This window comes from Lontra canadensis, unplaced genomic scaffold (assembly GCF_010015895.1).
Source record: "Lontra canadensis isolate GAN:19392208 unplaced genomic scaffold, GSC_riverotter_1.0 scaffold97, whole genome shotgun sequence".
Lineage (NCBI taxonomy): Eukaryota > Metazoa > Chordata > Mammalia > Carnivora > Mustelidae > Lontra > Lontra canadensis.
The window spans coordinates 5,516,031-5,528,414 of NW_022631091.1; the positions used below are offsets into that span (position 1 = coordinate 5,516,031).

The window sequence follows — 12,384 nt, forward strand, 5'->3', positions numbered from 1 at the left end:
GGCTCCTGTGATCCTTCCTGGAGATTTTGATTATTTTAATAATCCTTTGCTTTAGTGAAAGAATATTGTATCCAGGCTTGACTGAAACTTGGAATTTTTTACTGAATTTTTGTTGGTGGAGGGAGGGTTGTTGAAGTTCTAATATTATCACAATTGCAGGGAATACACACGGGAAGTTCATTTTCTCTATCTAAAATAGACGTAACCCCTTGAAAATAAACTTATCTCACGCAGGGTGGTTCACAGCTCAGGTGACACTGAGGTTGGCCACTGGGGGTGGCCCTTCGGAGAAAGGACCGTGGGCTTGTCTGGGGTCACAGTTTCTTTGATTATTTTCCAGGCAGAATAAAATCAAAGGCTTCAACACCTGCTTCTAAGGGCGCACCTCTCTGGTCTCCTATAAAAGAAGAAATCCCGAGAGCTGTACAGGAGTCATCTCAGCAGCGCCCCAGTCACGCTTGGCGGAGAGGGTGAGGAACTCGTTTTGAATGGAGACACCGAGCCTGCTGCCCTCCCCGGGAAATGGGCCGGCCCAGGCTAACGTGCACTGCAGAAAACGCGGGAAGAAGCTCGGCCAGAAAGGTCCTCTTTCCAGCACCCCATGTTTCGCCCCAGGGCATTTGAAAGAGTGCGCTCACCGGCAAGTCTCCCTCCCTGTCTTCACCTGGTGGCAGTGTGTGTGTGAGCACAGAGGGGGCAGGGCAGGAGGACCAGGGAGCAGAGGGTCTGAACAGTGCGGCCCTCAAATCATCAGGCTGTTTGTACCAGGACCTCAAGAGGATGAGGAAGTAGTTCCCGAAGACTCGGTGCTTTTGAAAACGCATTAGCAAAACGGATCGGGTCTTTGGTCTCTAGCTAAACCGCAGCCGCGGTAAATCTAGTGGCACTGGTGACCTTCCCTTCCTAATGGAATTTAATTGCAGGTATACGTGAGCCCGTGGACTGGACGTTGTCATGGCGACTAACAAGCAATTGCCTTTCATGCCGTGGTAGAGCTCCATGGCAGTCCTGGCGTATTCATCTTCCAAATACTTTTTCAAAAGACATAATTTTGAGCACCAGCGATCCCTGTGTGTTGGCCAGTGCCTTAAAGAGACCGCTGCGGTCATCACCGTGGGCGTCCATCTTCACCGGCAGAAAGAAGACGCTTGCACAATCACGCCCAAGAAACGAACCACCACAGAAAGCATCCGCTCACGTTTCCGTCGGACACGGCCAGGTAGACCGCGGGGCCTCAGTGGGGGGTCTTCCCCTGGAAAACCTAGTACCGGTGTCCCATTTCTCGGGTCCCCATGGAATCAGATAGACCAGCCCAGGCCTGGCCCAAGACAGCACGACGTGTTTGTCGTGTCCTTCCTTTCCATGGGCCGGGAAAGAGGGCAGGCTACAGTCGTCCGTGTGCGCTCTCGCAGAGCAGCTGTGGTAGAACTGAAGCACCACACTAGGCCGTTATGGGGCAGAGAGGGAAGGAGAGAAGGGGAGGCTCTCCCGGGCGGCTGAGGCAGGAGGAGAGCCAGCCCACGACTCGCAGGTGCATAGGTCAGGAGGGGGCTGAACCCTGCCCCCGTGGGCGCCGTACCCTGCCCCCGTGGGCGCCATGGGTTTCCCTCAGCACAGGAGCTGAAAAATGCAGCGGAAACCCTTCATCACGAACGGGCAGCTTCTAGTAACGGGAGGGAAAGTGTTTCTAGAAGGAATCTGGCGACCAACGGCAGCAAACATCTCTATCTTCACAGACGTGTGAGACGTTTTCGCACCACACGTTCTGTATCTGCAGGTGCACCAGTGTGTGTCCGGGCAGGCGGGAAAGAAAAACAAAGTCCTTGAAAGATCCAACGGTTTTGCTCTAATTCCCTGCAGTCCAGAGGCCCAGCAGTTAACAACACAGCCTGGGTCAAGGTCATAGTCACCAAGTAGCCAAGTGGGGAAAGGAAAGGACCCTTGCCCAGCTCTAGGGGCCTCCGGCCCAGCCGTTCCGTAACCCCACTGCAAGGCCCTGCCGCCGGCCGCCGACACGGTGGTACAGAGAGGTCGCCCTGTGCTGAGGAAGGAAAACACCCAGAGGAAGAATCAGGATCGGATGAGTAGTGTCGCTCTGAGACAGGAACATGGACGACCCCTCCAGCGGAAAAACCATGCGAGGCCTTGCGGGGCCAACACTGTAAGGACCGTAACCTCTCCAGACGAAGAAGTAGTGTTTCCAAAGGTGTGCGAGAATCCAGGGCTGGGAGAAGCTCGGCGTTGTCGGGGCCACTGTTCCGCAGGTGACCCCGGCCGGCCAGCTCGCTGGGGCAGTGGCTCCCGTCCGCGACCACCGGCTGCCGCGTGCGCCCACAGCGCCTCCCGGGCTGCTCCCGGCTCTAACACTTTCCACGGCCATGGGGCCGTGTGGCTGGTCCCCCGATGCACCCACAGCTCAGGGGCGAGCGCCGGCACATCGGTGCGGAGGCTTAAATAAGCCGCACCGTCATAAAGAAACAACGGCTTCATTTACCCTTTCGTAGATCATAAAAGGTAGCCATAATGTCCTGTAGCGCTTTATTTTTTTCCCCAGGACCACGGTTTAGAGATCTCGGCCCAGACCTGAGCCTGGGCTGTAAGAGGTCGAGCCGGCATCCGTAGAACAACGTAAAGAGCATCCCAGGTGTCCGAGAGGCAGGAGGCCGAGCCTCCCCTTCAGCTGCATGACAGAGCAACTTCCTTCTGGCCTCCTGACCTTCCCTTCCTCCTGGGAAACGCAGGAAGAGTAAAGGAAAAGTCGCCCCGCAAAGTTGCCGGGGAGGGTGGCGGGTGCTCGGTGATGAGCGGTCCTTCTGCGGACACCGTCCCCCCACATCTGCCACAGGGACTTTCCTGATTCTCGGGGTTCACCCGAGGTCGATATCTTAGTGGCTATGATGACAACAGGAGGAAGTCACGAGGTGAATTACACATTCAAACAAAAGCTCCCGTTGGGTTGCTTGGGATACGGATTACAGCAGCAACCCCTTCCAGGCTGCATTAGTAAATTGCAATGACTTGCCAGTTAATTGAATTGAATTCCTTTGTGCTATTTGTCACTAAATATCATGAAACGACATCTTCAATTGGCGACATCGCCAAAGATCCTAGAGTTTTCCATATGTCACTAAATCCAAGACATCTATAATCTATCACCACCCAACAATTCTAGTCATTTTAATACTTTTAGGATGACTTGAGTCCTAGCTCATTATTTTTTTCAAGTATAATTATTTTACAAGTAGTAGAGAATTCTTTGAAAATTACAGAAAATCTCACCAAAAAAAAATCACCTGTGATCCTAGAACTTAAGAAAAAGACTTGTGACTTTTTTGGTGTTTTGTTTTGTTTTCCTCTCAATCTTATCTGGTTTTGGTTGGGAACTAGACTCTAGCTAAATATGCTAAAATTTGGGGTTCAACGTTTTTCCTCGAAGTTAATGTTTGTTTTTTCTCCAACTATCCTGAAGGGAAAGTTCAAAGTGTGACCTCGATCCAAGGGCGTTCCTAGCAGAGAACCGGCCCCTAAATGCTTTGCTGGGTTTCTGCTGAAGGTGGAGGGACGCCCGGTGATTAAATGCAGGAAAGGGACTATGCATTTCTCTCTCTCTCCTGATGACTCGCGGGGTATGGAACACTCACAGAGGTTGCAGACATGTTCCTTCTTGGTCGCGGCTTGCTCTGCCACCACCACCGTTCTGGACCCTTCCATGGGCGCCCGCGTGGGCCATGGAGACGTGTGACCAGACGCATGGGGGGTCTGAGTCTGATGCGCCTTCCCCACCACCTGCCCTGGGGCCCCTGCGTGCCCTGTCTTCCGTCCCTCCGAGGAGGACTGCTAAGTGACACGGGGTCCCCAGTGCGTCTCTGGGGTAGGCGTGGAGGAGGACGCCTTCACCCGGAGCCCAGCCAGCAGGGAGGCTCGGCTGCATGGTGGGCTCCCACCCTGAGGACAGAGTGAGCACCAGAGTCCCGCGCCTACGCCCCATGCCGCAGCATCCGGGCGCATCCCTCCCACCTGTCGCCCAGCAAGAACCCTGATAGGGATCCCCAACAAGAGCGGAATGGGTTTTCCCTTGAACAGGCTACAAACCAGACTGCACAGAGGTCACAAGAGGAGAAGGGCCATTCCCTCCCACCACGACATGCCTTATTTCGAGTGTCTCTGCACGAGGCTGCGAAGCAAACGGGCATGCAGACGCCTGTCCAGCCACGCCTGTCCAGTCACTTAGCCAAAGTGACGAGAACCGCCTCAAGATGTTACAGACTGTAAGTCACCATCACCAACCCTCAGTGCCACGGACACAACGTTTATGTCTACTAAGGAAGCTCCAACTGGCACAGCACGGTGGTACAGAGAAGCTTTTCTCCACCAGTTTCTTAGCGTTAAGCTACTTACAAAAATCTACTGGATGCAGACGGCAGTACCGTAAGTTTGCTAAAAGCACGACAGTACAATTCCGTGGATGCCAGTGGTCAGATGCGAGACTGACCGTTCATAGACGGGCTTCCTTTGCTCCGGGACACGGGCTCCTGGAACGGGCCAGGACTCTCTGTCGTCTCTGGGACTTGCAGCCCCACGGAGTTGCTGCTGGGAAGCCCATTGCTTCTGTGCACTGCCCCTGACCTGCTCACGCAACAGGGCAGCCCAGCCCCTCAACAAGGCCTGGGAAGCAGGACCCCAGAAAGCTGCCAGACGCCGAGTGGGGGGGTCACTGTGTATTTTGTTCAGGGTGAACCAGAACGAGGTCCGATGCTCTCAGAGACGTCAAACCAGCCTGACCGGCACCCAGGTTTCAAATGACCCGTCTGGCCCCCGTGAGGCCCAGGCCCCTCGTTCTGCTCCCGCCACGCCCGCTGTGAACATGCAGCCTGACGGGCAAAGACGCCACGGCTTTGCGGAGCGCACGGCGTCTCACAGAGCGGCGTCGTGGGAGCCACGAGAAGCAAAACAGCCATAAAACCACTTCACCCAACTTCTTACTTGTGACGTTACTGCTCAAACCACTGCCGCTCGAAATACTGCAGGAAACCTACCTTCATCTAAAATGACCCATTTGCGGCCCAATTCCCAGAAAAGCTTCCGATGAGGACCTGACCTCTGTGTGGGGCCAGAGGGCTCCCGCCGCTCTGGGCAGACCCAGCTCGGGGCCAGCCCCCACCCCAGGGCCACCTCGTTCAGAGGGCTCTCTCGCCAGGAAGCTCCGGCTGATTTTGAAGGCGTGATAGAGTTGGAGGAATACCGCTCATGGAATCCCGTGTATGACGTCCCAGGGGGTCACAGACTCGGAACAGAACACGCCGTCCTCAGGGGGAGCAGGAGACTGTCCCGGCTTCGCACGCAAGGCAGATCCCTGCTCTACAGAGACGTTACTGCACAAGCCCCGGCGTGTCTCTACTTCACCCAGAACGTGAGATAATTGAACGTCACTGTGTGGGACCCCCACCCACCCGAGGGCACGCCCCCGCCGGGTCTGCTGCACTGAGCAGTGACTGAACCCGAGAAGCTGAAAGAACACGTCACACGCGACATTCTCCTAAAACTGGAGCTCAGAGTCTCACGGAGAGACGAGCGAGCGTGGCAGCTCTTACCTCCCCGGGCGCCGCTGGCTTGGTCTCAGGCAAGGCCGAGTCCCACTTGCCCTGTCGAAGCAGAAAGGAAAGAGAAAGTGCTGTAAGTCGCAGGACGGCACCGGCGAGCCGCTGTGCGGCGAGGACGGGGAGACACTCACCAAGCCGGGGAGCTTTTTGCTTCTAAACATTAACCTCCACATGGTGCTAAAGAAGTAGAAGAGTCGCTCGATCTTCCAGGAAGCGCAAAGCAAACAGCAGAAGAAAGGAACTTGCAAACTTTTGTGCAACTTTACAATTCAGCCAAAGGAAGTGATGATGTTCCCATTACCAACCTCAAAACTCAACCCAAAAAAACAACCAAAAAAAACCCCAAAGAGTCACTGGTTTCTAGTCCAGACACATATTTAATTAGCAGGAGCTATCACTAATGGAACGAGACAGACGTCCTAAGGTGACCCGCCGGCTCTCGGTTCCCTGGGAGGCAATCATTCCGGCTATGGGACCGCGAGGGCTTGGGGTCTGAGCGCACACGAGTGCTCAGCTAGCGACAGCCCGGCCGGGTTCCATCGTGGGGTGCAAGCCAGAAACCCACTTCCAGCATCCCCGCCTCACCCCGCGCCGTGCTCGGGCTAGATGAGTGTGAGCAGCCCGCAGAGCTTGCTTAGCAAAGTGCTTTAGGAATTTGGAAACAGAAAGCCAGGCTGGTTGTGTTTCTGCACCCCCGAACCACGGGTCTCAGTTTCCCTTTTCTGTTTTCTCCCCTCCTCTCCCTTCCGTTCCCTGCTCCCTGGCTCATATCTGCTGCAAAATAAGGGGTGGAAGGAAATCAGATTTTAAACAATTCTCCTGCAGCCCTCATGAGCGATCACGGCTCATGACCACACGGGGACCCGCGCCCCCTCACGGACCACAGAGAGGCCCGAGGCATCCGCCGCAAGAGAATTCTGCGTTGCTGGCCATGAATTTTCTCAGCTTCAACCTACACCACCACACAGCTGGCAGCCCACCTGCCACAGCCTCGGTTTCCCCACAGCCCTGCCTCTCCGTGGTTGGCGCATGCTAGAAACATCTGAAGCTTTTTTCCTTTTTTTTAAAAGATTTTATTTATTTATTTATGTTAGAGACAAGAACAAGAATGGGAGAGAGAGTGGGGCGGGCAGAGGGAATCTCAAGCAGATTCCAAGCCCAGTGCAGAGCCCCACACGGGGCTCAACCCCACGACCCTGAGATCACAACCTGAGCTGAAACCATGAGTCAGTCGCTGGACCAAGTGTCCCCAGGCTCCCTGAAACACCTGCATCTCAGCGCAGTCCCGGACCTCCATCGGCCGTGCAGGGACAGAATCCTGCTGCGTCAGAGCCGACCGTGCGTCTGGGTGCTGCTAATGTGGGGTCAAGGTTGAGAGCCCTCGCTCTCCTGTCCCTGCGTCCCTGTTTCCTGTCCCCCAGCTGGACGGGGAGCGTTCAATAGCACACACACTTGTACGGCGCTGGGCCTGCAGAGGGCAGAGGCAGCAAACACCGTGGTTCTCCTCCCCGCAGCCTGTCCCCCTTCACGGAGAAGGCACCTTCCCTTCTACAGGGAGTCAGTCCCGCAAAGCCCAGGACAGCGTGAGCCTGCTGGGATCACCCATCGCCCAGGCAGGGCCGTGACTCGGGCCTGGTCGCTGTCTGGGCACAGTGTCTGTTCTGAGACGGCATGAACCCTGCAACAGGTGAGGCCTACCCAGGGCTCCAGGAGAGCCACGGCCCGGGCTGTCCCAGCGGCCGGCTTCGCCTGGAGTCTGTGCTTCTCGTGCCTGGGAAACGCGCCTGCCTGGGCCCAGAGGGACAGTCCGTGTTAGGGCCTCGCATGCAAACCCACCAGAAGCACTATCTTTTCCAACCACAGGGGCTGATAAATTGCCCATCGTGCTTATGCCACTTTGATGTGGTTTCTGTAACTTGAAAAACAGTGTGAGGTCTAACGCGGTATCAATGCCACGTTGGCGAGTCCCCAAAGGGCCATAGAATCATGCATTCATCCACTGCCCGACCCAAGCCCATGACCGACCCACCAACCGGTCACCTTCTACGGGGGAGCCGTAGCACACACGGTGCCCCCAGCCCGGGCTGGCTTGAAGCCCCGAGGCTGTGAGTACCGAGTGTTCAACGTTTGGGGGATCTCCCTGGAAACTCGAGATGCTGAATTTGCATGATCTCTTAGTCACAGTCATGGAGTCTCCTTCCCCTTCATTTTCTGGGTCCCCCACTTCACCAATAGGAGTCAGCGAAGTAAGTGGGGGCATCAGGTCAAACAGAAATGAAATGCTGGTCTACTAACCATCTGGCAGGCGCACACCCCACCCCCAACCGCAGACCCCTTCATGTCCCTTCCTCCCAACTCTTCTCCATTCCCTCGACTCCATCGTCAGCTGCCAGGCTCAGCTCCTGAGCCAAATGTGGGGGGCAGGGAGCAGGGGATCTTTCAACTCCAAAAGGGCTGATCCCCATCCTTCCTACCCCATTTCAATCCAGGATGAGCGGAGAGGATGTCCCTGCAGGTCCCAACCTCCTCCCTCGGAGCACCTGTGATTACGGCAGGTAGGGAAGGAGACAGAAGGCAGGTGGAGGGGAGAGAGGGGCGAGCCGGAAGATGCTAACTCGGGTTTCCATCGCAAGAGGAGTCGGGCCCGTCCTCTGTCTTCCTGTTACACCCCTGTGACTGGGTTCTTGTCAAAATGCACCTGGTGCAAGTTCAATAGCATCACAGTCAGCTCCCCAGGGAAAAACTAGAGGGACGAGGGTATGAGGCAGCTCGCACACAGACGGGAGTCCAGGTGTGTTCCACGAAGAGGAAACTCTTCAGACTTGTTAAAATAAGCGGACGGGGCAAATATGCTGGTGCTTTGTTAACTTGAAAGAAAATATCAGAAATATCTAGACAAAGTGTCAATAACCATTCTGGAAAAAACATGACTTGAATATTTTTGGAAAGCTCTAGAAAGCAATCACATGCCACAGAACAAGTGAGAGGTCCCCACTGTAGTGCTCACAGCACTTGGAATTCCTAGTCTGGTGGCCAAGCATCATGTGACTCGGTGGGTCTGTAGAGACTGACCTTCCAGGGAGGAGAGTGGACAGCCCAACTCTATAATGCACAGGGTCTGGCTTGCTCCCAGAGTCCCTGTTTACTAGACAACGGAGTGCCCTGCAGACTTTGTGCACCGTCCTCCAAAGCCACGCTTGGCCAGGCACGCAGGCGATAGAGTGAAGACACACTATCCTTCGTCGGTGAAACCAGCACCCGGGATGCGGAGAAAGCTCCACACTTTAAGCCCTGGTTTTCCTGGAATGTTGCTGTGGCTTTAAGTTACTGCCCAAGCCCAGGGCTGACCGTGTGGTCTTGGGGCAGGCTGGGGCCCCCCTGGCACAGACAGACAGCAGGTGCAGTGGCAGCTAGCAGGGCTCAGGCTCCTGGCTGCCTCCTGCCACCAGACGTGGGGCAGATGACTTAGCCGTTAGCTGTGGCCTCGGTTTCCCTGTTTGCACAGCTGGGGCAGCACCTGGCCTCTGGGGAAGTTGGGAGAAAGGGGCAACAGGCTTTGGACACGGGGCACGCAGTAGCCTGTCCATGTCGGCCACCTTGCAGGAAGGCGCTCCCCAAATCCGAGTGGCTCAGCGGGCCTCAGAGACATCTCGCCCCTCGAGTGCTGGCATCTGTGCTTCGGGTCTGCGATCGCTTGGAAGTTGACCCCAGGGGTGCGGGAGGAGATCTAACTGCTGTGTATCTGGCTGGGGTCCCACCTCCACGGGAGGGGCAGCACCGCCACAGACGAACAGCAGATGGCGCCAGAGAGCCGTCCGCCGCGCAGCGCGGCTTCCCAGGAAGGTGAGCCGGGCCGGGCTGAATCCCGTTTCCTGTAGGTAATGGGGCCATAAACCGGCGTTGATTCTGTTGTTCCAGAACGTTCAGAAGTTCCCCAAATGTCTAATCGAAGATGTCGGGTTTATGCACCCTTTTCTCTGCGGTGTTGATTCTTAAATATCTGTGATGGGACGTGGCTCCGGCACACACTCTCCCCCACCCCCACCGCCACGCAGGCACCCCGCTGTTGGAGTGTGTGTGTGTCCGCGGCCCCGCCGTCCTCCCCGCCGTCCTCCCGAAGCCCGGCGCTCCTCCTCCTCCCCAAGTGCACTGGGACGGCCACTGTGAATTCCCCCACCTGGGCTCCGCAGCCAGAGAGGACAGCGTTGACCCGCGCGACCTCATGGATGTGCTCCCCCAGGGACCAAGCACGAAGGTCCCACAGAGCCCGAACGGTCAGGGCTGTTCTCCAGAACCCCGTGTCCCTTCCTCTGCTGGGAGCCTAAAGCCCCAGAGACCCTCGGCTGTGTCTGGGTGGCTCCTTCCCCGAGGGTCGTGGAGGCGACGTGACGGCACCAACGGGGACGTCCGCCCGGCCAGCCACTGTGGTCCTGGGCCGGGGCCGGAGTCTTTCTAGATGAACCAAGCCAGGAGGCCGTGTGCCTAGTCCCAGCGGGAGAAGGTTCTGGATTGCAGCTCGGAGCTCCTTCCCCTCCCCGGGGCTCAGGGGTCAGCCAGGTGGTAAAACAGGGCCGCGCGGAGCACGTGCACTTCCGGCAAACAGCAGGGACATCCGGTGACGAGGATGTCACGGCGCACACTTAGAGACGACGGGAAAACGTCCCTCGATGAGCAGCCCGCGTGGCAGGAAGGACGGGGAACCCACAGGGACTGAAGGACGCGGGCCACGGGCTGGATCCCCACCAATTGGGGCCTCGCAGTTTCTGTCGTCTTTGAATTCTGATTTTTTAAAAATATTTTTCTAACTGAGGCAAATTTCACATAAGATAAAACTAACCATTTCGAGATGAGCAGCGTCAGGAAGCACATTGTCACTGTTGTGCCATCGGGCCACGGTCCACTCCGAATATTTTTGTCGCCCACCAGGGACCCATGAGGAGTCCGCACCCGCACCCCCGCGGCCCTCCTCCCCCCAGCCCTGCAGCCTCCCTGCACTTGCTGCAAACCCAGCCAGACCCCGGAGGGCGTCCGGCTTCCCTCCCACGGCGTCATGTTTCTGAGGCTCGTCTGGGGGCAGCACACACGGGTCCCTCGTTCCTTTCACGGCTGTGCGGCCCTCGGCTCCTCACTCAGCCCAACTCCGGCCAGCAGGGCCCCGGCTCTTCCTGTCGCCACCAGCTGCGAGCCAAGCTGCCACAGCCTGCGCTGGCGTCCGGGGCTCACCCAGGTGGGCCTGGGTCTCGAGGTGGGGTTGTGAGTTACGGTAACAGGGTCGGGAACTGCCGGATTCTTCCAGAGCAGGGAAGCCACTTTACAGTCCCACCCGCAGCATCCTGAGCTCCTCACTCAGAACTTGTTACTGGGCATTTTCTTTTCTCCCCTCCCCCTCCTCTTCCTCCTCCTCTTCCTTCTTCTCCTTCTTGTGGTCATTTTAGTGGGGGTGAAATGGTACCTCCTTGTGGGTCTGGCCTGCATTTCCCTAATGGTCAGTGATCATTCATCGTGCTTTTGGTCACTTGTGTGGGTTCCTTGGAGGAATGTCTGTCCACGTCCTCTGCCCTTTTCCAATCGGGTTGTCATTTTGCTGTTGGTGGCGGGTTTTCACACTCACGCAGGTACAGGAAAGGAGAGCCCGGCCCCGTGAGTGAGGGACTGGCGCGGAGCCGGCCGTGGGAAGCCGGGACACTCGGCTGGCCTGGGGAGGGGGCAGCTGGGACAGCAATCCCACTGGGCGGGTGAGAATCAGGAAACTCTCCTCATGTGGTCTGGGATCCAGTAAAATATTTTTTTTTTAAGTCATCCCAATCGTTGAACATGCCGGGCCCATGCCCCCACGAGTCCGGGTGGATTTATAGTCACCAGAGGGTCATGCTGAGTTCCACACGGATGTAGCCTCCACGCCGGGAATTCCCCTGAGCCGCCGCAGACCCACCAGGGCGCCCCGTGGGCGGACACGGTCCGCAGCCAGGCTGCCAGGGATCCGCACAGAAGGGGCGAGGCTCCAAAGTGACCTTCAGCCCGGAATCTCGGAACCTGAGATGTGGCCTGAGGAGAAGCCAGCAGAGCCAGAGAAGGGCCCAGCCGCACCACGGACTTCCTACAGCGGCAGGCGGCACGAACAGAACATAAAATAATAGTTTCAAACTCCAAAGAGACGTGGTAGAAGTAAATGTAGACAAACACGGTGGTCAGAGACTGTTGAATCCTCTGCGAAATCGGGGCAGACGGGCTGACAACTTACTCCTGCGAATCAGAGACGGTGACGGTCACCGAACCTGGCAGTAATATGCAGAAGTCAGCAGAGCTTTTGTCCACCAGCAGAAACCATTTGAAGAGACGACGTTCAAAATTGCAAAAAGGAGGAGGAGGGAGAGAGACAAGAAAAGAGGGAAAAAAGGGAACCTGTGAAGTATAGTGTATCGAACGAAAGTCTGTAAGGAGTTTATGGAAAATATGAAAAACTTTATTGAAAGAAATAAAAGAAAACCAAAGTAAGTAAGAATAAATATCCCATTCCGGAATAGAAATCTTAATTGGAGGAGGGGGAGTGGGAGAGGCGAGGAGGGGGAGGAGAAGAAGTCTCACTTTTCCCAAATGTATCTATACATTTTATGCAATGACCATCATCAACCCAAGCAGGAATCTTTTTTCCTGGGATTCAAGTCAAAGAGTGAGGGCTGAAAAGCAGCCAACACCGTCTGGAAGATGGACAAGCAGGAGACACTCGCGATCGGACGGGTGTCAGCACCCACGGCAGTGCCAGAGGGATCACATCCGTGCGAGG

At 56.3% G+C, this 12,384-nt stretch overlaps 1 protein-coding gene across 1 annotated transcript in view; it reads right to left on the bottom strand.

Moving 5' to 3' along the window:
• RPS6KA2 (ribosomal protein S6 kinase A2) overlaps positions 1-12,384 on the bottom strand; it is a 304,538-nt gene that overhangs the window by 251,633 nt on the left and 40,521 nt on the right. Inside the window, exon 4 of the mRNA XM_032837181.1 lies at positions 5,592-5,642. Within this exon, the coding sequence (XP_032693072.1) occupies positions 5,592-5,642 (51 nt within the window). The remainder of the gene's footprint in view (positions 1-5,591; positions 5,643-12,384) is intronic.